The sequence below is a fragment of the Petromyzon marinus genome, chromosome 43 (assembly GCF_048934315.1).
Source record: "Petromyzon marinus isolate PM22_M1 ecotype Great Lakes invasive population chromosome 43, UKy_Petmar_22M1.pri1.0, whole genome shotgun sequence".
NCBI classification, from domain to species: domain Eukaryota; kingdom Metazoa; phylum Chordata; class Hyperoartia; order Petromyzontiformes; family Petromyzontidae; genus Petromyzon; species Petromyzon marinus.
Window position 1 is genome coordinate 9,896,870 of NC_133709.1, and position 26,641 is coordinate 9,923,510.

A 26,641-nucleotide genomic window follows, 5' to 3' on the forward strand; every position below is an offset into this window, starting at 1 on the left:
CATGCGGGCTACATGACCCAGCCATCGCAGCCTTGCCTGCCAGAGGAGCTCACCGATGGGACTTTGCCCAGATCTTTCAGGATTTGTGAGCTCCTCACACAATCCAGCCTGGTTAAACCCAGGATGGATCGTAGGCAGGCCAGCCTAAAAGTTTCTAACCGGCGAAGATTATACATACACACAAAGACAAAGATCCCCCGTATAGCCTTAACAGACTGTAGGGCAATTGCTGTTAGCGAGCCAATTGCTGTTAGCGAGTCAGCACCACGCCGGACCGCCTTTGTCTCCCCAGTGGCGATGCTTACACACCGCTCCAGGTACTCATTTAAGGATGAGTCGACCTAGGGGAGGAACAGGACCGGTTCAAATAATCGTCACTGGTGTTAGCCGTGAGCGGGAATCGAACCCGGGTGGCCGGGTTCATAGCGCAGCGCGCTAACCGCTACACTACCGCTCCCCACGCACACACACAGACACACACAGACACACACAGATACACACAGACACACACACACACACAGACACACACACACAGACAGACACACACACACACACAGACACACACACACACAGACACACACACACACAGACACACACACAGACACACACAGACACACACACAGACACACACACAGACACACACACACAGACACATACACAGACACACACATAGGCACACACACACAGACACACACACAGACACACACAGACACACACACAGACACACACACACACAAACAGGCACACACAGACACACACACACACAGACACACACACACACACACAGACACACACACACAGACACACACACACACAGACACACACACACACAGACACACACACACAGACACACACAGACACAGACACACACACACAGACACACACACGCGCGCGCGGTGTTATTGAGCACAGAGCCACGGCGCCTTGCACTTGGAGGGCGCATGGCGGGTTTGGGGCGGAGGGGGGGGGTATGGGGCGTAAATAAATAAATAAATCGCGAATAAAGGAAGCGGGTAAATAAATAAATCGACACAAATCTCGGGGCGCCCAAAGGAGCGCCCCGACTTCGACTGCTGCTCCACCCCCTCTCTCTCTCTCAAGGCCGTGTGTACACACACACAGCGTGTACACACACACACAGGTGTAGACACACACACAGCGTGTAGACACACACAGGTGTAGACACACACAGGTGTACACACAGTGTACACACACACACACAGCGTGTACACACACACACACACACAGCGTGTACACACACACAGGTGTAGACACACACACAGCGTGTACATACACACACAGGTGTAGACACACACAGGTGTGCACACAGTGTACACACACACACACAGCGTGTACACACACACACACACACAGCGTGTACACACACACAGGTGTAGACACACACACAGCGTGTACATACACACACACACAGGTGTAGACACACACATAGGTGTAGACACACACAGCGTGTACATACACACACAGGTGTAGACACACACAGGTGTACACACAGTGTACACACACACAGCGTGTACACACACACACACAGCGTGTACACACACACACAGGTGTAGACACACACACAGGTGTAGACACACACACAGCGTGTACACACACACACAGGTGTAGACACACACAGGTGTACACACAGTGTACACACACACACACAGCGTGTACACACACACACACAGCGTGTACACACACACAGGTGTAGACACACACACAGCGTGTACATACACACACAGGTGTAGACACACACAGGTGTACACACAGTGTACACACACACACACAGCGTGTACACACACACACAGCGTGTACACACACACAGGTGTAGACACACACACAGCGTGTACATACACACACACACAGGTGTAGACACACACATAGGTGTAGACACACACAGCGTGTACATACACACACAGGTGTAGACACACACAGGTGTACACACAGTGTACACACACACAGCGTGTACACACACACACACAGCGTGTACACACACACACAGGTGTAGACACACACACAGGTGTAGACACACACACAGCGTGTACACACACACACAGGTGTAGACACACACAGGTGTACACACAGTGTACACACACAGCGTGTACACACACACAGGTGTAGATACACACAGGTGTACACACAGTGTACACACAGCGTGTACACACACACACACAGCGTGTAGACATACACACAGGTGTAGACACACACAGGTGTAGACACACACACAGGTGTAGACACACACACAGGTGTAGACATACACACACAGGTGTAGACACACACACAGGTTTAGACACACACACAGGTGTAGACACACACACAGGTGTACACACACACAGGTGTAGACACACACACAGGTGTACACACACAGGTGTACACATACACACAGTGTACACACACACACACAGGTGTAGACACACACACAGGTGTATACACACAGTGTACACACACACACAGGTGTACACACACACACACAGGTGTACACACATACACTTAGAACACACATACGAAATACAAAGCATATATATACACACACACACATTACATACATACATCACGTGCACATTCACAAATTCATCACCGACACACGTACACGCACAGCACTCATACATACGTCGCCTGCACATATACACACGTCAATCCACTAATTAATATATATTCACACACAATACACACAAACAGCACGTATACACGCGCTCATTAATATATACACAGACATACACATAATACACCGCACATACACATATATCACTTACACATTTTTCAACAAACACACAAATATCACCTATACACAAAGACCTACACACAAATATCACCTACACACACATATATACACACACACAGACCTACACACAAATATCACCTACACACAAATACATATACCCACATTCATACACACACACATATCACTTGCACACACACACACATATACCCACACACACACATATCACTTGCACACACACACATATACACACACATATACCCACATACACACACACATACCCACACACACACAAATACCCACATACACACACAAATACCCACACATACACACATCATCTGCACACACACACCACACACATCATCATCATCATCATTTACCGTGTTCCTTTTTCTGTAACGCTGATTAGAGCTTCATTAGCTTCACCGATGAACGAAGCCAGGCGTTGTTAATTAGTAGCTGCGGTACACGTGGTACGCAAGGGACGCGTTGTGTATATATGTAGTATATATGTAGTATATATGTAGTATATATGTGAGCACGTCTCGCTAATATATCGGCCAGACTCAAGCAGCTCTGCGACACACACAACAATGGCTACCAAACCACGGTCATTCGTTCGTTCGTTCATTTCGTTCATTCGTTAACGTGCGCGCTCGTGCGTTCATTCCATCCGTTCGTGGATTCAATCGTTCGTTTCTATAGTTCATTCTTTCGCTCGTTCGCTCAATCGTTCATTCGTCCAACAGTTTGTTCAGCCGTTCAATTGTTCGTTCATTCGTTTCGTCAGTTCATTCGTTCGATCTTTCGTTCATTCGTTAAATAGCTCGTTCATTCAATCGTTCAATTGCTTAATCGTTGGTTCATTTGGACAATACTCTGTTAGTCGTCCGTTCATTCAATCGTTCGTACATTCAATAGGCCGTTCGTTCAGTCGTCAATTCATTCAAGAGTGCGTTCGTTCGTTCATTCGTTCGCCTTCGTTCCACGAGACATGAGCAGCCCAGACACTGGATATGCGAGCGACGAACACGCGTGCCTGCACAGTAACGCACAGCAACACGCGCACAGTCGGACGCACACGGACACTCAAGGTCACACACACACTCACGGTCACACACACAGTCAGATACGCACTCACAGTCGGACGCAGGCGCACAGTCAGACACAGGCGGAGAGTCGCTCGCAAGCCCCTCGACAGCCGCGTCCGCATTTGGCGATGAGTTCCTTCAACCTCCCGTCCTGGATGGACTCGCATCAACCGCAGGACATGACCGTATCAACCACAGCTACCACCACTACCACCACCAGCACCACCAACAACAACACAACAACCAACAGCATCAGCAAGGGCGGCTGCGGCGCCAAACTGAGAAAGTTCCAAAATGGAAAAATTGGCGACACCGAAGAAGATGAGGTTGGGGTTGTGGCGGAGGACATGGAGGAGGACATTGAAGAGGACGTTGATGATGGGGAGGAGGGTGACGATGTTGTTGATGATGGCGGCGGCGGCGGTGGTGGTGACGATGAGCACGTGGCGGTGGCGATGAGTCGCGCGGAACAGGCGCTCGGTGGCGGCGGAGCAACCGGCAACTTGGGATCGACTTTTCTCACAGCGCAGCATCTTCATCATCATCATCACCAGCAGCAGCAGCATCATCTTCAACAACATAGTCTTCATCATCATCATCAGCTTCATCAGCAGCAGCAGCAGCTGGGATCTGTCGGGGTTGCGACGCCACTGACGGGCGGCGGCGGCGGCGTCGCGGCTGGAGCCGGGCCCGGCGCGCGCAGCAAACCGGCGCAGGAGGCGCGCATCAGGCGGCCTATGAACGCCTTCATGGTGTGGGCCAAGGACGAGAGGAAGAGGCTGGCACAGCAGAACCCGGACCTGCACAACGCGGAGCTGAGCAAGATCCTCGGTGAGAGAGAGGGGGGGGGGAGACTCGAGGTTGCGGGAGAGATTGGGAGTGAGATTCAAAGATTTACTTTTATTTCACCACGGTTAAGCCGCCCCCGCTCCCACTGAGCTGGATAGCTCTCTGTTTTGTCGGAAGCCACGAGGATGCTGATGATGATGATGGATAGCCGTGCTGCGTGTGCGTGAGTCTGTGTGCGTGAGTCTGTGTGTGCGTGTGCGTGAGTCTGTGTGCGTGTGTGCGTGAGTCTGTGTGTGCGTGAGTCTGTGTCTGCGTGTGCGTGAGTCTGTGTGTGCGTGAGTCTGTGTGTGCGCGAGTCTGTGTGCGTGTGTGCGTGAGTCTGTGTGTGTGTGCGTGAGAATGTGTCTGTGCGCGTGAGTCTGTGTGTGTGAGTCTGTGTGTGTGTGTGAGTCTGTGTGTGTGTGTGTGAGTCTGTGTGCGTGAGTCTGTGTGTGTGAGTCTGTGTGCGTGTGCGTGAGTCTGTGTGTGTGTGTGAGTCTGTGTGTGTGTGTGAGTCTGTGTGTGTGTGTGAGTCTGTGTGTGTGTGTGAGTCTGTGTGCGTGAGTCTCTGTGTGTGTGAGTCTGTGTGTGTGTGAGCCTATGTATGTGTGTGCGTGTGTGTGTGAGTCTGTTTGTGAGGAGCGGCGATGTAGCGGTTTGCGCTACGCTGCGCTACGAACCCGGCCGCCCAAGTTCGATTCCCGCTCACGGCCAACATCGGTGACGAATATCTGAACCGGTCCTGGGCCTCCTCCCCTAGGTCGACTCAGCCTCAAATGAGTACCCGGTGCGATGTGTAAACATCGCCACTGGGGAGACAAAAGCGGCCCGGGAGTGGTGCCGTGCCGGCCTTCGTAGGAGCTCGCTAACAGCACTTGCCCCAAACAGTCTGCTAAAGGCTACACGGGGGACCTTTGTCTTTATCGTCTTCATAAGTGCTGCTGCTCACTAACAGCGCTTGCCCCCAAACGGTCTGCTAAAGGCTACACGGGGGATCTTTGTCTTTATCTTCTTCATAAGTGCTGCTGCTCACTAACAGCGCTTGCCCCCAAACGGTCTGCTAAAGGCTACACGGGGGATCTTTGTCTTTATCTTCTTCATAAGTGCTGCTGCTCACTAACAGCGCTTGCCCCCCAAACGGTCTGCTAAAGGCTACACGGGGGATCTTTGTCTTTATCGTCTTCATAAGTGCTGCTGCTCACTAACAGCACTTGCCCCAACAGTCTGCTAAAGGCTACACGGGGGATCTTTGTCTTTATCTTCTTCATAAGTGCTGCTGCTCACTAACAGCGCTTGCCCCCAAACAGTCTGCTAAAGGCTACACGGGGGATCTTTGTCTTTATCTTCTTCATAAGTGCTGCTGCTCACTAACAGCGCTTGCCCCCCAAACGGTCTGCTAAAGGCTACACGGGGGATCTTTGTCTTTATCTTCTTCATAAGTGCTGCTGCTCACTAACAGCGCTTGCCCCCCAAACAGTCTGCTAAAGGCTACACGGGGGATCTTTGTCTTTATCGTCTTCATAAATGCTGCTGCTCACTAACAGCGCTTGCCCCCCAACAGTCTGCTAAAGGCTACACGGGGGATCTTTGTCTTTGTCGTCTTCATAAATGCTGCTGCTCACTAACAGCGCTTGCCCCCCAACAGTCTGCTAAAGGCTACACGGGGGACCTTTGCCAAGAGTGGGTCGGCACACAACGGCTCACTCTTGGTGAACGACGCCACCGGGAATCGCCGCTCGCCGTGAACGACGCCGACGACGAGGATTGTTTTTTTTTTACATTTCGCCTCGGTTAGCGACGGTGAGAATCGGTGAGGACAGCGGGCAGAGCGAAGCGTGCTCGTACCGACGCGGTGATGTTGACTGCAGAGGCGGTCTCTGTGCGATTGACGAGATTCGCATTTACGACGTGTATGTGACTACGTGTTTTGACTATTTTCAAAGGAATGGCCCAGTAAGCTACGTAGCTAATTTTCAGAAGCGACCAGTGGCTTGTCGTCATGTAAATGTATAGCAGCCAAATACTCTCAAGCAACGCAAGTTGATTCTAAATACGGAGGGAGACAGAGACGCGCAGATTCCAAATATACATACAGCAGGCGTCAGGGTCGGGATCGAACCCACGATCTCCTGTAGACCAGGCGAGGTAGTTAACATCTCCTAGCCACCGTGATGATGATGAGAGAGAGACACGCAGACTCCAAATATACAGCAGCAGGCGTCAGGGTCGGGATCGAACCCACGATCTCCTGCGTGCCAGGCGAGGGAGTTAACATCTCCTAGCCACCGTGATGATGATGAGAGAGAGACACGCAGACTCCAAATATACAGCAGCAGGCGTCAGGGTCGGGATCGAACCCACGATCTCCTGCGTTCCAGGCGAGGGAGTTAACATCTCCTAGCCACCGTGATAATGATGAGAGAGAGAGACACTGCAAACTTCAAATATACAACAGGCGTCAGGGTCGGGATCGAACCCACGACCTCCTGCGTGCCAAGCGAGGGAGTTAACATCTCCTAGCCACCGCGGCAGATAATGCCACCACGGGTCAATGTACGACTTAGAAACTTGATTTACAACGCAAAACTCGATTTACGTCGAATATACTTGATTTACGCCGCATAAACTTGTTTCACGACGTAGAAACTTGATTTACAACGCAAAACTCTATTTACGACGAATATGATTGATTCACGCCGCATAAACTTGTTTCACGACGTAGAAACTTGATTTAGAACGCAAAACTCGATTTACGACGAATATGATTGATTCACGCCGCATAAACTTGTTTCACGACGTAGAAACTTGATTTACAACGCAAAACTCGATTTACGCCTAATATACTTGATTCACGCCGCATAAACTTGTTTCACGACGTAGAAACTTGATTTACAACGCAAAACTCGATTTACGCCGAATACACTTGATTCACGCCGCATAAACTTGTTTCACGACGATGTTTTCCGAATAAACGCGGTTAAATATTGCCCCTGAAATGAAAGAGAGAAAGCGCAGAGCGGCAAGTGACGTCTCTACTAATGTCGACTGTCTTTGGGGGGAAGCGGGGTCCGATTTACGACGGGGTGTTTCCGAGTAGTGTCGTAAAAGCGAGGAGTAGATGGCTTTCGCGACCAATATTATCCATAATATGGGGGAGGGGGGGGGTTGTTGGGGGTTTAGAGATCTCGTTGATATAAATGTGTCGTTAAACCCGCCACCACCCGACACAGCCAATCAGTAAGGTTTGTCATCTCTGGCTGTCCACCTGATGATGCTAGCTGTAATTGCTGGCGAAACGTCGTACTGCAGATTGTAAATGTTGTGGCTTGGCTCTCCGGCACACCGGTGTTGCTGTACCGGTGACGAATTGGCCACGTTCTGTTCACGTGACAACCCTTACTAGTTGGCTGTGTTCGGGTGGTGGCGGGTTTAACGACACAACATTTATATATTGACGCGATCTAACTCCCCCCCCCCCAAACCCCCCCCCCCCCCCCCCTATATTATAGATTAACACAACAACCAAATCAGAAACGAGTTTAACCAATCTACACAGCAGCTGCTGGCTGGATGTAGGGTAGGTGTGGAGGGGGTGGGGGTTAAAAAAAACCTTGCCTCCCCACATTATTTCAAATGCCGTGCCGGGAGATACCAATCGAAGCGACGCTTCTAAGATTCCGACTCTCGGTGTGCAACCCTTTCATTTGTGGAATCGCTCCGATCCCGGTCCGCCTTCGACAATTATTATAATTATTGCCCCCAAGGTTATCGAACAAATCCTCCGATGCGACCTCCCAGATGCCCCCAACGTCCGACTGACGTCTCCCACCGTTGAGCCGACTTGGTGCCAGTCGCCGTCGGCTGATGTCGGCTAAGATTGTCGCGTGGGGTATAACAATGCCTGGTTCGTTCAACTCCGAAATCATGATTGTCATAGTGATGTTTCGATTTTCTTAAACGCTTGTTCTCGTTAAATCGTCTTCTCCAGCGGACCGCAGAGCCGCTATCGGTGGTCGAGCTCGGAGCGAGGTCTGCCCGTGTCGCCCTCCACCACCCAGCGACGACACAGCCGATCAAGTCGAGTTCCTGCCACCTCACGGGGGTCTAAATCTGCCCCCCCCCCCAGAAGCTAATTTGGTTTCGTTAGCAACAAAAACAAACCGATTAGTGAATAGCAAGCAAACCTCTCGTCACCGGGTTATTCACAAAGAGCTCCGCTTGAGTCAAAGAGATCCCTCATCCGGATCCGTGAGTAGCCAGCGAGTTGGTGAAGTTTGCGTGCAACTTCACCAACTTCACCGTTGCTCGGCTTGGTCGCGTTCTTCCTCAAACGTTTACACCATGCACAGTCCACGATTTACAATTGCTCGGTGTACAATGGACTTACGCCACCTGGCAAATATCCGAGGTGGTTTGTATATTTTGTTTGCGCACCAGGGATATATATATTCAATGACAGCCGCTTTATCAACAAACAGATGTTTCGGGGGGAAACATCCGTACGCCGCAAACTTAAAACACTGCAGGTTATTGTTGTTGTTATTCCCAAGGGATGACTATATGCTTGATCAGTGCGCATCCATCCGTGACGGACTGGACCCGATCCGTGGCGGACTAAACTCAATCCGTGACGGACTAAACTTAATCCGTGACGGACTAAACTCAATCCGTGACGAACTAAACTCGATCCGTGACGGACTAAACTCAATCCGTGACGAACTAAACTCGATCCGTGACGGACTAAACTCAATCCGTGACGAACTAAACTCGATCCGTGACGAACTAAACTCGATCCGTGACGGACTGGACTCGATCCGTGACAGACTGGCCTCAATCCGTGACGGACTGGACTCAATCCGTGACGGACTAAACTCAATCCGTGACGGACTAAACTCAATACGTGATGGACTGGACTCCATCCGTGACGGATTGGACTCAATCCGTGACGGACTAAACTCAATCCGTGACGGACTGGACTAAATCCGTGACGGACTGGACTCAATCCGTGACGGACTAAACTCAATCCGTGACGGACTAAACTCAATCCGTGACGGACTAAACTCGATCCGTGACGGACTAAACTCGATCCGTGACGGACTAAACTCAATCCGTGACGAACTAAACTCGATCCGTGATGGACTAAACTCAATCCGTGACGGACTAAACTCAATCCGTGACGAACTAAACTCGATCCGTGACGGACTAAACTCAATCGTGACGAACTAAACTCGATCCGTGACTGACTGGACTCGATCCGTGACGGACTGGACTCGATCCGTGACGGACTGGACTCAATCCGTGACGGACTGGACTCAATCCGTGACGGACTAAACTCAATCCGTGACGGACTGGACTCGATCCGTGACGGACTGGACTCTGCTCGTTGTTGTGCGCGTCGCTCCTCCGCCCTCCGTTGTAGCTGGAGGAGGGCGACTGCCTCCAACTGCCCCAGGGAGCGTCCGTCACGAGCCTCCTCCACAGAGGCCGATCTTGACACCGCTCTGTAACCAGTTAAGTCCGCTCCGCTCCACATCCTCCTGTATCGCATCAGCTCCATCTCTATCTAGCCGGTAGCGCGCCCGTTTAGCCCCCCTCTACCCGGCCAGACAGAAGCTGCTTGGGCATGCGATGGGTGGCCACGTTTGTCTTGTTTGTTGACACGGGACGTGTTGCGTTTATTTTGGTGTGGAATGCGTCCGTGACACTTACTTCATTCAATCTCATCCACACGTTTCCGAACGAACCATTGACCGATTTGTCGGCAGTTCTTCTCAAATTTACCAATTCACTGCCCCCTCCCTCCCTCGCTCCCTCGCTCCCTCGCTCGCCGATTCAAACACGAATTTAACTCGCGCCACGCTGGACGAGCCCGATGATTGTTACACGCGTCGCACCTGACGCGTTAAGCAATGAATGCCGTCGGCGTCACGTGGAACACGCACACACGGAACGCGTGGGCTGGGTATATTGCGCCTTACAATCGCTCGTATCCCCAAGGGCCGCACAAGTAAACAGCCCAACGTGGTCTGCGCTCATTCAACGACGGGGGAGGAGGAACGGCGACACGACACGAGGCTCTCTCTCGCTCTCTCGCTCTGCCGAAGCCGTCTCGTCGTGGCCAGGCGATTGATAGGGTAGCAGTGGGCGGCGGTGGTGGTGGTGGAGGAGGCGAAGGCTGAGAAGCGACGGATAACGAGACAGGACGGACGATGCCGTCGGCGACGTAAGTTGCGGCGACGCAAATCGGACGGCGCTGTTAATGACGTGACGACGTATTTGCGAAACGCCGTAAATCGAAGCGAATCGCAGGGTAGTGGTGGTGGTGCTCGTGGTGGAGGCGAAGGCTGAGAGGCGACGGATAACGAGACAGGACGGACGATGCTGCTGTCAGCGACGTAAATTGTGGGGGGGGTTGAGGCGACGCATATCGAGTCGTGGCATTCAGAAAGTGACGACGTATTTGCGAAACGACGTGAAAGGCGGTGGGGGGGGGGGGGGGGAGACGTGCATTGGGGTATGACTGGATATATTTACATTTATTTCTCAATAACTTTCCATCGCTTCCGCTTAGACCACGGTTATTCACTCGCAAGTAGACAATTCGCGTCCCCCTCCCCCCGTGTAAGTCCGCGCGTGCAAGAGAAGGGGTGGGGAGATGTTGACTACCTCGCCCGGTACACAGGAGGTCGAGGGTTCGATCCCGACCCTGACACCTGCTGCTGTATATTTGGAGTTTGCGTGTCTCTCTCTCTCATCATCATCACGGTGGCTAGGAGATGTTGACTACCTCGCCCGGTACGCAGGAGGTCGAGGGTTCGATCCCGATCCTGACACCTGCTGCTGTATATTTGGAGTTTGCGTGTCTCTCTCTCTCTCTCATCATCATCACGGTGGCTAGGAGATGTTGACTACCTCGCCTGGTACACAGGAGGTCGAGGGTTCGATCTCGACCCTGACAATGCCTGCTGCTGTATATTTGGAGTTTGCGTGTCTCTCTCTCTCTCATCATCATCACGGTGGCTAGGAGATGTTGACTACCTCGCCCGGTACACAGGAGGTCGAGGGTTCGATCTCGACCCTGACAATGCCTGCTGCTGTATATTTGGAGTTTGCGTGTCTCTCTCTCTCTCATCATCATCACGGTGGCTAGGAGATGTTGACTACCTCGCCTGGTACACAGGAGGTCTGTGTCTCTCTCTCTCATCATCACGGTGGCTAGGAGATGTTAACTACCTCGCCTGGTACACAGGAGGTCTGTGTCTCTCTCTCATCATCATCACGGTGGCTAGGAGATGTTGACTACCTCGCCCGGTACACAGGAGGTCGAGGGTTCGATCCCGACCCTGACACCTGCTGCTGTATATTTGGAGTTTGTGTGTCTCTCTCTCATCATCATCACGGTGGCTAGGAGATGTTGACTACCTCGCCTGGTACACAGGAGGTCGAGGGTTCGATCTCGACCCTGACAATGCCTGCTGCTGTATATTTGGAGTTTGCGTGTGTCTCTCTCTCTCATCATCATCACGGTGGCTAGGAGATGTTGACTACCTCGCCTGGTACACAGGAGGTCGAGGGTTCGATCTCGACCCTGACAATGCCTGCTGCTGTATATTTGGAGTTTGCGTGTGTGTCTCTCTCTCTCATCATCATCACGGTGGCTAGGAGATGTTAACTACCTCGCCCGGTACGCAGGAGGTCGAGGGTTCGATCCGGACCCTGACAGTGCCTGCTGCTGTATATTTGGAGTTTGCGTGTGTCTCTCTCTCTCTCATCATCATCACGGTGGCTAGGAGATGTTAACTACCTCGCCCGGTACGCAGGAGGTCGAGGGTTCGATCCCGACCCTGACACCTGCTGCTGTATATTTTGAGTTTGCGTGTCTCTCTCTCTCGCCCTACCGTGGTCGCGTGGATTTTTTTTTCCGCGATTCCTTCGCTTTTCCCTCCACATGTCGAATGAGCATCGCGCGTTTCGAGTGCTTGGCTACGATACATTTCCACTTCGTCGGGCTATCATTTGTGGCCAGGTCGCTTCTGACGAAGAGAGCTCCACGCCGCTCAGTGGGCCTCACTCGCTGAAACGTTGTGAGCGTGGATCGTCGTACACCAGAGACAATCCTTAGCAGATATCCTTACGCGCATGCTGAACTCTGCCCGTTCACCTCGGCGTACACGCTCACCGTGGCTCTCTGCACTAACGGGGACCAAGGCACGCAAAAATTACTATCCTCGGCTTCACTCACAAGTGGCGACGTCCACGAATCTCTCGGTGGTCTCATTCGGCGAAGGAGAGCGAAGCTAAATTAATTATTGGCGTCAAGATTCTGATGTTGCTGCTGCTGATGATGATGCTTCGTTGGTAGAGTTAAACAACTGCAGCCAGGACAGCCTTCGACAGACTGTTGGGGCAAGTGCTGTTAGCGAGCAACAGCGCCTATGAAGGAGATAAAGACAAAGATCCCCCGTGTAGCCTACAACAGACTGTTGGGGCAAGTCCTGTTAGCGAGCAGCAGCACTTATGAAGAAGATAAAGACAAAGATCCCCCGTGTAGCCTACAACAGACTGTTGGGGCAAGTGCTGTTAGCGAGTAGCTGCGCCTATGAAGGAGACAAAGATAAAGATCCCCCGTGTAGCCTTTAACAGACTGTTGGTGCAAGTGCTGTTAGCGAGCAACAGCGCCTATGAAGGCGATAGAGACAAAGATCCCCCGTGTAGCCTACAACAGACTGTTGGGGCAAGTCCTGTTAGCGAGCAACAGCACCTATGAAGGAGACAGACAAAGATCCCCGTGTAGCCTACAACAGACTGTTGGGGCAAGTGCTGTTAGCGAGCAACAGCGCCTATTAAGGAGATAAAGACAAAGATCCGCCGTGTAGCCTACAACAGACTGTTGGGGCAAGTGCTGTTAGCGAGCAACAGCGCCTATGAAGGAGATAAGGACAAAGATCCCCCGTGTAGCCTCTAACAAACTGTTGGGGCAAGTGCTGTTAGCGAGCAGCAGCGCCTATGAACGAGACAAAGACCCCCCGTGTAGCCTACAACAGACTGTTGGGGCAAGTGCTGTTAGCGAGCAACAGCGCCTATTAAGGAGATAAAGACAAAGATCCGCCGTGTAGCCTCTAACAAACTGTTGGGGCAAGTGCTGTTAGCGAGCAACAGCGCCTATGAACGAGACAAAGACAAAGATCCCCCGTGTAGCCTACAACAGACTGTTGGGGCAAGTGCTGTTAGCGAGCAACAGCGCCTATGAACGAGACAAAGACAAAGATCCCCCGTGTAGCCTACAACAGACTGTTGGGGCAAGTGCTGTTAGCGAGCAACAGCGCCTATGAACGAGACAAAGACAAAGATCCCCCGTTTAGCCTACAACAGACTGTTGGGGCAAGTGCTGTTAGCGAGCAACAGCGCCTATGAACGAGACAAAGACAAAGATCCCCCGTGTAGCCTACAACAGACTGTTGGGGCAAGTGCTGTTAGCGAGCAACAGCGCCTATGAACGAGACAAAGACAAAGATCCCCCGTGTAGCCTACAACAGACTGTTGGGGCAAGTGCTGTTAGCGAGCAACAGCGCCTATGAACGAGACAAAGACAAAGATCCCCAGTGTAGCCTACAACAGACTGTTGGGGCAAGTGCTGTTAGCGAGAGGGGGTGGTGTGGCTGCTACCCACTACGCCGCCTTTGTCTCCAATACGCGGAGTGAAACATTGACGTCATAGCGGAGTGAACCATTGACGTCATAGCGATTAGACATGCCTCGTCCGCTGCTGGATGAAGTTCCACCCACGCGCCATCGTCATGCGATCCAACAGGTACCCGCGGAAGCGGCAATATCATTGCTCCATCTCCGCGACGGTGGTTCTCCAGGGAGCGCCATCTCCCCGAACCCTTCCCCCTCGCTCCCTCCCGCACCCCCTGTAGCTGTCATTCCATCACCAGCCTCGTCTCATCGACCGCCGCCGTCATCATCATCATCATCGTCGTCGTCATCGCCGTCGTCGCCACGCCGTGCCCTCACGCCCAAGCACACGAACTTTACTTTCAAAGTCAACGTGAAAGTCTTTAACGTGCACGCGGCCATCCCTCGCGCGTCTTCTCCGCTGGAACTCCCAACGCGCGTCTCGCGCCGCCCTTCTCTGTGCGCGCGCTCTCTTCTCTCTCTCTCCCCTCCCCTCCCCTCCCCTCCCCTCTCTCTCCCCTCCTCTCTCTCCCTCCTCTCTCCTCTATCTCTCTCTCTCCTCTATCTCTCTCCTCTATCTCTCTCTCCTCTATCTCTCTCTCCTCTATCTCTCTCTCCTCTATCTCTCTCTCCTCTATCTCTCTCTCCTCTATCTCTCTCTCCTCTATCTCTCTCTCCTCTATCTCTCTCTCCTCTATCTCTCTCTCCTCTATCTCTCTCTCCTCTATCTCTCTCTCCTCTATCTCTCTCTCCTCTATCTCTCTCTCCTCTATCTCTCTCTCCTCTATCTCTCTCTCCTCTATCTCTCTCTCCTCTATCTCTCTCTCCTCTATCTCTCTCTCCTCTATCTCTCTCTCCTCTATCTCTCTCTCCTCTATCTCTCTCTCCTCTATCTCTCTCTCCTCTATCTCTCTCTCCTCTATCTCTCTCCTCTATCTCCTCTCTCCTCTCCTCTATCTCTCTCTCCCTCCTCTCTCCTCTCTCTATCCAAGCTTTCGTTCCACATTCTCTGTGAACGCCTGTTACTTTCCACACGGCATTGTGGGTACCGTGCACTGATTGTCTATTAATGCCCACACGGCATTGTGGGTAACGCGCACTGATTGTCTATTAATGTCCACACGGCATTGTGGGTAACGTGCACTGATTGTCTATTAATGTCCACACGGCATTGTGGGTAACGTGCACTGATTGTCTATTAATGCCCACACGGCATTGTGGGTAACGCGCACTGATTGTCTATTAATGCCCACACGGCATTATGGGTAACGCGCACTGATTGTCTATTAATGCCCACACGGCATTGTGGGTAACGCGCAATGATTGAAACATCTGGACTTGTGTCAGCACGTTGTTCTTTTTTATTTGTAATCTTTTTTTTATTATCTAAAAGCACTCCCGTTGAGCTCCAGGCCGTGTCCTTGTAGCCACCTTCAATAATTAACCTTCAATATATACACACGCTGTACGCATGCTCGTCTACAGCGTGTCTCCAACCTGTTCATTTGTACCCCATTCATTCAACAACAACAAAAACCTCATCGTGTGTTACAAGGACAATGCGTACATGATTATCAAAGCACGTTTGTTCTTTTAACGTTTTACCACGAGCATGGGCGGTTCATGCACAGTCGATGGTGCCTTGTGATGATTGGTGCCTGTTTGGTGTTTGGACATCTAAACACCTCCTGTATTCTTGCCGCGAGCAGGGTAAAGCCGATTCTTTTTTTTATCATCATCAACTTGTTCCTGGCAAAAAAATATATATGTATCAAGAAGGGTCCCGTACAATGGCGGAGCCAGGATTTTTAGGTACGGGGGGCAACCCCTCCAGCAATGACAAATGATAGAGGAGTTGTTAGTAGTAAGGACTTGTTAGTAAGCAAGGAGTTGTTAGTAAGGTATTGTTAGTAGTAAGTAAGGAGTTGTTAGTAAGGAGTTGTTAGTAAGTAAGGAGTTGTTAGTAAGGAGTTGTTAGTAAGTAAGGAGTTGTTAGTAAGGAGTTGTTAGTAAGGTGTTGTTAGTAGTAAGTAAGGAGTTGTTAGTAATAAGTAAGGAGTTGTTAGTAAGGAGTTGTTAGTAATAAGTAAGGAGTTGTTAGTAAGGAGTTGTTAGTAATAAGTAAGAAGTTGTTAGTAAGGAGGTGTTAGTAATAAGTAAGGAGTTGTTAGTAAGTAAGGAGTTGTTAGTAAGGAGTTGTTAGTAATAAGTAAGGAGTTGTTAGTAAGTAAGGAGTTGTTAGTAAGGAGTTGTTAGTAATAAGTAAGGAGTTGTTAGTAAGTAAGGAGTTGTTAGTAAGGAGTTGTTAGTAGTAAATAAGGGCTTGTTAGTAAGTAAGGAGTTGTTAGTAAGGAGTTGTTAGTAATAAGTAAGGAGTTGTTAGTAAGTAAGGAGTTGTTAGTAATAAGTAAGGAGTTGTTAGTAATAAGTAAGGAGTTGTTAGTAATAAGTAAGGAGTTGTTAGTAAGGAGTTGTTAGTAATAAGTAAGGAGTTGTTAGTAAGTAAGGAGTTGTTAGTAATAAGTAAAGAGTTGTTAGTAAGTAAGGAGTTGTTAGTAATAAGTAAGGACTTGTCCCTTGCTTTTTGTTCGACGTGTGTGCGGCGATGGCGCGGCCATCGATCGAGGGTCGAATTTGAACCGCGTGGTGTGATCGGCATCGTGCTCGCTGAAGGTGAATGACTTCAGGGAAGTCGTGGACTCTGCATACGCAACTGCGCACAATTCTGTGAGTCACTTATAACTGCTTTGCCGTTACTTATTGCCAATGATGGACTCAGACTATTGTCCTATCATCTCATAGAGTCCCTGGCAACGTAATAATATGCTACACAGTGGCAGTGGGGGTCGCAAAATGCCGATTTATTACTAATAAACCCCAATGATCCGATCGAAATTAAGGATTTCGATCGGATCATTGGGGGGCGAGGGGGGGTGGGCACGTGCCACCCCCCCTTCCCCCCCCCCCCGTAGATGTTGCTCGCGATCATTTTAGAACGGTGGAATGGAGGGAGATGCCAGGCACGCGGTGCCAAGATTGACCACCAGTTTGTGTACGGCAGAGCTGTTCGTGAAATTCCAGTGAAATATCTCGACGCTTTTTTTTAACGCCATCAGCTCGGCGTTGTTATGGTGGGAGCTGCTCCAGTAACACCCCGGTTAACGTCGGGGATGCGTTTCCTGAAAAGGTGCGACGACGAATATCGAGACAACGTCAATCGAAGCGGCCTAGGGGTGGTGCGGGCGAAGGTGCCGAGAAGCGACGGACAACGAGGAAGGACGGACGATGCTGTCAGCGACGTGAGCGCGGGGGGATTTCGGGCGACGCAAATCGGGTGGCGGGGTTCATAAAGCGACGGCGACGTATTTGCGAAACGACGCAAAAGGGAGGGGAATAGGTTTGTGATCTAACAAGAATGTGCGGTGGCGTTACTCGAACGCGCGATCGTTTGTAGGTAACCGTGTGGAGGTGAAGTACTTGCTAGATGGGTGACCCAACTCCGTAGCAAATGGAGAGATTGAGAGCGTCATTTGCTCTCCGGGTGTATGAAGGCAGATCGTCATTGGTGTGAGCTGAAACATGGATGTATCTTTTTTTTCACGTACGAGATATCGGGACGGTATTGGTGGAGATCGTCTTAGGAGTAATCTGGAGCGAGAGTGGAAAAAAAAATAACAATGGTTTTTTTGAAATTCGAGAGGAAATCCGGAGAGAAAACTGTTCAATAAAAAAAAACACACACACACAAACGCGTTTTAAGTCGGTACGAATCTGGAGGAAAAATCCAAGGAAATGCATGGAAATCTGGAGGGCATAAATAAATAACGATTGTTTGTATCCGTAGATATCCAGACCTGGCTCTTTGCCTTCGCTACAATGAGACAATCGGACATCATGAGCTACATGCGAATCCTGTCTTGAAGACTCACCTCTCTAAATCTGACCTTTATCCCCCCCCCTACGACGTGTTCTAGCCTTTACCCTGCAGGTTCTGTTTTTATGTCCGGGCTTTCCATACGCGGTGGTGCATTGGCACCTGCGGATAGCGGGGGGGGGGGGGGGGGCTTCATCCAGCAGTTGATAGATGTGTTTACTGATAGCCGCACGTGTTTGTTTGTGCAGGTACTTGTGAGTTGTACCCACTGCACATGCGTGCGTTTCTGTATGGTGAGGAGCGGTAGTGTAGCGGTTAGCGCTACGCTGCGCTACGAAGCCGGCGACCCGAATTCGATTCCCGCTCACGGCCAACACCCAGTGACGATTATGTTATCTGAACCGGTCATGGGCGTTCCCTAGGTCGACTCAGCCTCAAATTAGTACCTGGTGCATTGTGTAAACATCGCCACTAGGGAGACAAAGGCGGCCGGGCTTGATGTTTGCCATCCACCCCATCGTGTGCCGTGTCGGGCTTCATAGGTGATGCTCGCTAACAGCACTTGCCCCAACAGTCTGTTAAAGTCTATACGGGGGATCTTTGTCTTTTTGTCTTCACATTATATATACATACACACACTAGTGACCGGAAATTAAATACGTAACAAATCACGATAAAACTTATATGTCATTCCAAATTAATGTTATTCCAAAGACGTACGCATATATGTATCTACGCATATTACAAAGACTGTAGCGGCAAGTGCCTTAACAGACTGTAGGGGCAAGTGCTATTAGCGAGTAGCACCTATGAAGGCCGTAACGGCACACGAGGGGGTGGGTAGACAGCACCACGCCCGGCCGCCTTTGTCTCCCGAGTGGCGATGTTTAGACATCGCATCAGGTACCCATTTGAAGCTGAGTCGACCTAGGGGAGGCCCATGACCGGTTCAGATAATCGTCACCGGTGTTGGCCGTGAGCGCGAATCGAACTCGGGTCATATACCGTAATGTATACACGCACGCTAACAGCACTTGCCCCTACAGTCTGTTAAGGCTACACGTGAGATCTTTGTCTTTTGTATATCGGAGTCCATAATGCTTAATTGTATTCTGCACAACTGGAGTGTGTGCTATGTACCGAGGGCAATATAAGAGCGCACAAAGACAAAGATGCCCCGTATAGCCCACACATACTGCTGGGGGCAAGTGCTGTTAGCGAGCATCTGTTGAGCCCGGAACAACGCCAGCGCGTCGTTTGAGTGACCAACACCACCGCGCTCGGCCGCCTTTGTTTCCCCAGCGCTGATGTTTACACGCACATCGCTTATGGCTCAGTCCACCTCGAATGTGGTTCGGACAATCAGCACTGAAGGTCGGTAGTTCAGCCGTGGCCGGCAATCGAACTCGACTCGGTGGGAGGGCCCGGGTCCGTAGCGAGGTGCGCTAACCACTGCGCCACCGCTCCCATTCCATTAAACACACAGCGCGTGGCATTTCTAAACACACTCACAGATCCGCACGGACACACAAACGTATATATGGGAAATGTGTACCTTTACCTAGATGGAAGCAAAACAATGGGTGCCATTAGCTTACGACACCGGCGTTATTTGCGACTTAAAACGCTCCAATTCTACTGCGAGTGTCCAGTTGCACTCCGCGCGACAATGGAGTTGCTCTTAACAAGGTCATTGTCATGCGGCACACGCGCGCGCGCCTGTGTGTATATATAGGTGCTCACTAACAGCACTTGCACCAACACTCTGCCACAGGCTACACGGGGGCTCTTTGCCTGTGTGTTTTGTATAGAATGTGTATCGCGATCAACTCGGCCTCCCCGGGATGAGTGTCTAACGTGGTGTGTGAACATCGCCACTGGGGAGACAAAGGCGGCCGGGCGTGGTTTGCTGGCCACCCGCCCGCTCGTGTGCCGTGCCGGCCTTCATAGGTGATGCTCGCTAAGAGCACTTGCCCCAATAGTCTGTTAAAGTCTATACGGGGAATCTTTGTCTTTTTGTGTTCACATAAAAACGCACACACTCGTGACCGGTAATTAAATACGTAACAAATCACGATACACACTTGAATGTTATTCCAAATGAATGATATTCCAAAGACGTACGCATATATGTCTTTACGCATATACAAAGTCAAAGCTCCCCGTTGTAGCCTTAACAGACCGTAGGGACAAGTGCTGTTCACGAGTAGCACCTATGAAGGCCGGCCGGCACGGCACATGAGGGGGTGGGTGGCCAGCACCACGCCGGGCCGCCTTTGTCTCCCCAGTGGCGATGTTTTTACGCACCGCACCAGGTACTCATTTGAGGCTGAGTCGACCTAGGGCAGGCCCAGGACCGGTTCAGACAATCGTCACCGCTGTTGGCCGTGAGCGGGAATCGAATTCGGGTCACGTACCGTGATGTACACACGCACACGTACGCCAGATTCCGTAATGATCACTTGTACTACACAAAACTGTCGTGTGTGTTTGTTATACAAGGGCCGGGTCCCTTAGCGAGGTGCCCTAACCACTGCGCCACCGCTCCCATTCCATTAAACACACAGCGCGTGGCATTTCTAAACACACTCACAGATCCGCACGGACACACAAACGTGTATATGGGAAATGTGTACCTTTACCTAGATGGAAACAAAACAATGGGTGTCATTAGCTTACGACACCGGCGTAATTTGCGACTTAAAACGCTCCAATTCTACTGCGAGTGTCCAGTTGCACTCCGCGCGACAATGGAGTTGCTCTTAGCAAGGTCATTGTCATGCGGCACACGCGCGCGCGCCTGTGTGTGTATATATAGGTGCTCACTAACAGCACTTGCACCAACACTCTGCCGCAGGCTACACGGGGGCTCTTTGCCTGTGTCTTTGTATAGAATGTGTATCGCGATCAACTCTGCCTCCCCGGGATGAGTGTCTAACGTGGTGTGTGAACATCGCCACTGGGGAGACAAAGGCGGCCGGGCGTGGTTTGCTGGCCACCCGCCCCCTCGTGTGCCGTGCCGGCCTTCCCATAGGTGGTGTTCGCTAACAGCACTTGCCCCAACAGTCTGGTGAGGCCGTATTGTGGACGGCGGAGGCCTTTTGTCTGCGTCTCTATAATGTGGCACGTGAATTTAAGAATGACAATTATCATCTGCTCCCTCGTCATCACCATCATCACGATGGCGGCAGTCGCAACAGCGGTGTGGTTCAGGAGCCCCATGGCCAAAAACTGAGGTCCGGTGCTGCAAATCCACAACGCACAAGCGGCGTGTGCTGTACTCGTAACGAATTGGCACGTTCTGTTCACGTGACCTTACTAATTGGCTGTGGTCGGGTGGTGGCGGGTTTAACGACACATTTATATATTTACGCGATCTAACACCCCCCCCCCAAACCCCCCCCCCGCCCCCCAATATAATGGATGATATTGGTCGTGAAAGCCTCCTACGTATTCTTAGCTCTTTCGGTAAAGTCACGTTGAAGGGAAACAATAAAATAATAAAATATATTTTAAACAATACAAAATCTCCTGATGACGACCGTTTGTGTTATGGTCGAAACGTCGTGAGAATTTTTATTGTTTTATATATTTTTTTATTATTTTATTGTTTCCCTTCAACGTGACTTTACCGAAAGAGCTAAGAATATGAATTACTGCAGTCACGAAAGCTTTAAATCAAAATTTAAGCCTCCTACGTGTTAAACTCAAACCACTGCTTCAACGGCAATCCCCGTGTGTGTGGTGGTGGTGTTGGGGAGGGAGGGGGGGGTGGTGGTGGCGAGGTCGCGCGGTGGTTTTACCCCCCACTAGATCACAATTAGCGGCGCAACCTTTAAAACGTGACACATTTTGTTTGCAAGGGCGGCACCGTTGCACGCGCACAATCGGCCAAACTTTTTTCAAGCGTTCGAACTCGCAGCGTCGGCGTCGCATGCACATTGAGCAGACGCAGTCGCCGAGGGTAATTACCACCGGGGCAGGCGAACTACCGACAATTTCTCTGCATTTCTCTCTCTCTCACAGTCTCTCTCTCTATATATATGAAGAGGATGTGTCCAGCCGACGAACGGGAACAAAAAACAATACATTTCTTGCTGCGGTGTTCCCACCTGATGATGATGATGATTTGCTTGTGCAGCAATCGAAACGTCGTGATTTATTTCATTTTTTTACCTACCACGTGACTTTACCGACGGGAAAAAAACACCCCATAGCGTATGGATTCCTGCTAGTCACGGAAGCATCAAATCAAGATTGACGAGCGGAACGTTCGTCTCTGCTACACGCGGGAGGAAACCGGAGCACCCGCAATGGGTAGGAAACATACCGGCGCAATGCGAGGGAGCAGCACTCGATGCCGCACAGAAAAGGGACGGATGATGACATCGGTCACGACGCTTTGCCCGACTGCATTCTGCTGGCGAGCCGGGCCAGGCTATGGCAACCTCGCTCCGTCAACCCTGAATGACGGAGCGAGCGAGCGAGCGTGCTGAGCGTTGCGTGCGCGTAGCCACGGCCGCTGAGCAACAATAACATCCAACGCTATAAATATTTGTTTTTTTGTTGCAATTATTATAATTGTGGATGATGACGTTAACCAGGGCGATCCCGCTCGGCTCAAAGCGCGAACACCCCGCAGCTGAGAGCAACGCGGCTCTCTACGCGGCCACTCCGTGACGTTGATTATCGAGGAACATTCGAGTTGTTTGCCGATTTCGAACGCGTTCAGCAATATACGCTACCCTTGTTACTTTGTTTGCCGATCCCTGGCACAAAGACGACATGGTGGTGGTGGTGGTGTTGGTGTGGGTGGTCGCGGTGGTGTAGCGGTTAGCGCTACGCTGCGCTACGAACCCGGCGACCCGAGTTCGATTCCCGCTCACGGTCAACACCAGGTGACGATTTTCTGAACCGGTCAATGGGCCTCCCCGAGGTCGGCTCTGCCTCAAGTGAGTACCCGGTGCGGTGTGTAGTAAACATCGCCACTGGGGAGACAAAGGCGGTCGGGCGTGGTGCTGGCACACCCACCCTCTCGTGTAACTGTTCCGGCCTTCATAGGTGCTGCTCGCTAACAGCACTTGCCCCAACAGTCTGTTAAAGCTATACGGAGGTGGGGGGGAGGGGCAGGGTCTTTGTCTTTTGTTTGACTCTCTTTATATTCGCAGGCAAGTCATGGAAGGCTCTGAGTCACTCGGAGAAGAGGCCCTTCGTGGAGGAGGCTGAGCGCTTGCGAGTCCAACACATGCAGGACCACCCCAACTACAAGTACAGGCCTCGCAGGCGCAAGCAGCTCAAGAGGCTGGGCAAACGGGTGGACTCAAGTCTTCTTCTCCATCATCATCATCACCACCACCACCAGCAGCAACATCCGCAGCAGCAGCAGCAGCACCACCAAGAGTTGTCTCAACAGCAGCAGCAGTTGCATCACCAGCAACACCATCATCAGCAGTTGCAGCAGCAGCAGCATCAGCATCATCCTCTGCTTTCCGCGGTGGATCCGGTTCATGTTGTTTGTCGCCCGCCCGAAACGGCGCTTAGAGACCTGAACGTTGTAGCCGGGGGACATTTTCAAAATCACTACCACCAACTCTACCACCATCATCATCAACAACAGCACCACCACCACCACCATCAACAGCAGCAGCAGCACTACCAACATCAGCCGCACCTTCAAGGACATCATCACAACAACCTTCCTCCTCATCATCAGCAACAGCAGCAGCTCTTGCAGAGCCACCACCACCATCAACAACAACAACATCATCATCATCACCAGCAGCAGCAGCAGCAGCAGAGCCTGGTGAGTGAGGCCGCGTTCGGGCTGCCGACGCCGGAAATGTCTCCGCTGGATGTCCTCGGCGACACCGACGCCCCGACATTTGCGCAGGCGTCGCCCATGGCCCAGGAGGTCGCACAGGGCCCCTTCCTGGTGGCGGCGTCGGGCGAAGGAGGTGCGGAGGACGAGGCGATGAGTCCGCACGTCGTGGGCACGTACCCGTCGCACCACCACCATCACCACCACCTCCTCCTCCAACAGCAACAACAACAACAGCAACAACAACATCAGCAGCACCACCACCATCATCTCCAGCAGCAGCAGCAGCAGCAGCATCACAATCAGCATCCGCAGCAGGAGCAACAGATGGTGCAGAACGGATCGACTCCTCTGGGGTACGCCACCGACCTGAGGAGGTCGACCACGATTGTCCACCACTTTCGGGAGGTGGACGAGGCTGGTGGAGACAGTCGAAGCGCTGCGGCTAAAACGTCCAGCGAGCCGCTCGCCCACCACCACCACCACAGCAACAACACCACCACCACCACGAACAGCAGCAGCAGCAGCAGCAGCAACCACCTCCACCACGTCCTACCTCTGTACTACAGCCAGATGTACCACCACCACCAGCAGCAGCAGCAGCAGCATCAGCAGCAGCACAACTTCCATCATCAGCACCATCAACACGGCAATCATCATCAGCAGCAGCAGACCGCCAGCGGTTTCCAGCCAATATCTCGCAGCCACGAGGTAGGCGAGCCGTCTCCTCCTCCCGACCCGCGCCGTTTGTACAGCGACGTGGAGGAGGAGGAGGAGGAGGAGGGGGAGGAGGAGGCTGCGGTGGTGGGAGGTGACGAGGTTGTGGACGGAGTTAACGATGACAACGACGGCGGTGGTGGTGGTGGTGGTGGTCGTGGTGGCGAGGGGCTGGTGATCGTCACGGCTGTGGGTTCGAACGGTGACGGCGGGATCATGAGTCAATATCTACAGCAGCAGGACGTCGGTGGATTTGCCAAGGGTGGACTAACGCATCACCACCACCAGCAACAACAGCAGCAACAGCAGCAACAGGAATCACTGCCTCAACAGCAGCAGCAGCAGCAACAGCAGCCACAAATGGCCAGCTTTCTATCCGTTCTTGCGGACGCCACGGCTATGTATTATAGCAGCAACCCGTATGGCTGACGGGCATCCATCCAGCCAGCCGGCTATGCCTGGCCATCAAAACAGGCTTCGTGATTCGGTGGTGGTGGTGGTGGAGATGATGAAGATGATGCAGATGATGCAGATGAAGTTGGAGCGGCCGTCTTTGTTCGGAGACAGAGAGCGGCGGCGAGAGTGACTCTGCTAAAGGTGTAATTATATTGATTTAAAAGGTTACGATTTGCCGTGGAGACATATATATTCGAGGTGCATTTAGTGAACTTTGTTCTTGCTACAAATGTCCGCCGTCTGTTTTTTTTTCGTAACGAATGAATGGTCGTTGAATTTTGGATGACGAATGTTCGTTACGGTGACGGCATTGCTTAGAGTTCACAAAGCCAACTGTGGTGATTTCTACCCTCGAGTGTAATGGCAGTAGCACTGTAGTTCAGGTATCCTCGGTGGCGAGAAGTTAACTACCTCGCCTGGTATACGGGAGGATTCACCTGGGTTCGATCCCTAACCCTGACGCCTGTATATTTGGAGTTTGCATGTTCTCCCCGTGGTCGCGTGGATTTTTTCTCCAGGCCCTGCGGGGTTCCCCTCCACATTTTAGAATCAACGTCACACGTTTTAGAGTATTTGGCTGCTATACATTTCCACACGACGATAAGCCACTTTCGTTGAGCTATCACTTGTGGCCGGGTCGTTTTTGCAACCTGAAAAAATTAAAAACAAATTGTTTAGTTTCGATGCCCAATGTATGAGGTCTGCTGACCACGACGAGAGGACTTCAGTAGCAAGAGAGAGAGACAGAGAGAGCTCGTAGGGCGTAAGTTTTGCTGTGTTGATGACTTGTCAGCTGTGACAATCAAGAGGAGCTAATCACGTTAAAACCAAAAATCGGGTATGCTTTCATGGCGTTATATTACAGCCACGATTGAAATTCCACATTTCAGTGGCCGGGGCCGAGTCCTTCCGTCTGTCTCTAGACAGTATATGACAAAAATAAAAACCCCGCCTTTATCTTCCCACAAACTGGTACTCAATTTCGCGACCCTCCTTATGAAGGATTTGCGAGTCGGACGTTCTGATGATGATGATGAGAGTTGGGAGGAAATGACATCCATTCAATCGTTATATCCACGTGAATATACCGCGTGTGTGAGAGTTATATACTGTATTGTTATTAAAGTGACTTAGTCACTGATCAAGACGATTTTTTTTCACGTTTCATACCTCCCCCCGCCCCCCACCTCGATTAATCGTCACGATTTGATGTAATAATCGTCACGATTCGATGTAATCATTTGCATGCCTCCTTAGCCGGTGTCGATGCATGCACGAATATTCAACGATGGCCTTGAGAATCGTCGTGATCATAATTCAAATCGGCCGCGCAACGTGATCCACTGCCCACTCGCATCCGCGATCCGACATCAAATAATTCGACACGTTGGTCGGCAACACCCGTGCGTCTTTTGTGCGTGTGGCCTTTACATGAAAATAAAAAAATATATATCATA

General features: G+C 51.3%; 1 protein-coding gene across 1 annotated transcript; it reads left to right on the plus strand.

The window, feature by feature from the left end:
* Positions 1 to 1,035: 1,035 nt before the first annotated feature.
* LOC116951646 (uncharacterized) lies at positions 1,036 to 26,641 on the plus strand. The gene is made up of 2 exons (XM_032970435.2): positions 1,036 to 4,644; positions 23,362 to 26,641. Exons 1-2 carry the CDS (start codon positions 3,717 to 3,719, stop codon positions 25,155 to 25,157), a joined length of 2,724 nt encoding a protein of 907 aa, XP_032826326.2. The 5' UTR covers positions 1,036 to 3,716; the 3' UTR covers positions 25,158 to 26,641.

Excerpts from the sequence above, each read along its gene's own strand:
- LOC116951646 (XM_032970435.2), top strand. The coding sequence starts at position 3,717 with ATGAGCAGCCCAGACACTGGATATGCGAGCGACGAACACGCGTGCCTG. Across the intron at positions 4,645-23,361 it reads GGAGCTGAGCAAGATCCTCG|GCAAGTCATGGAAGGCTCTG; the intron begins GTGAGAGAGAGG and ends TTATATTCGCAG.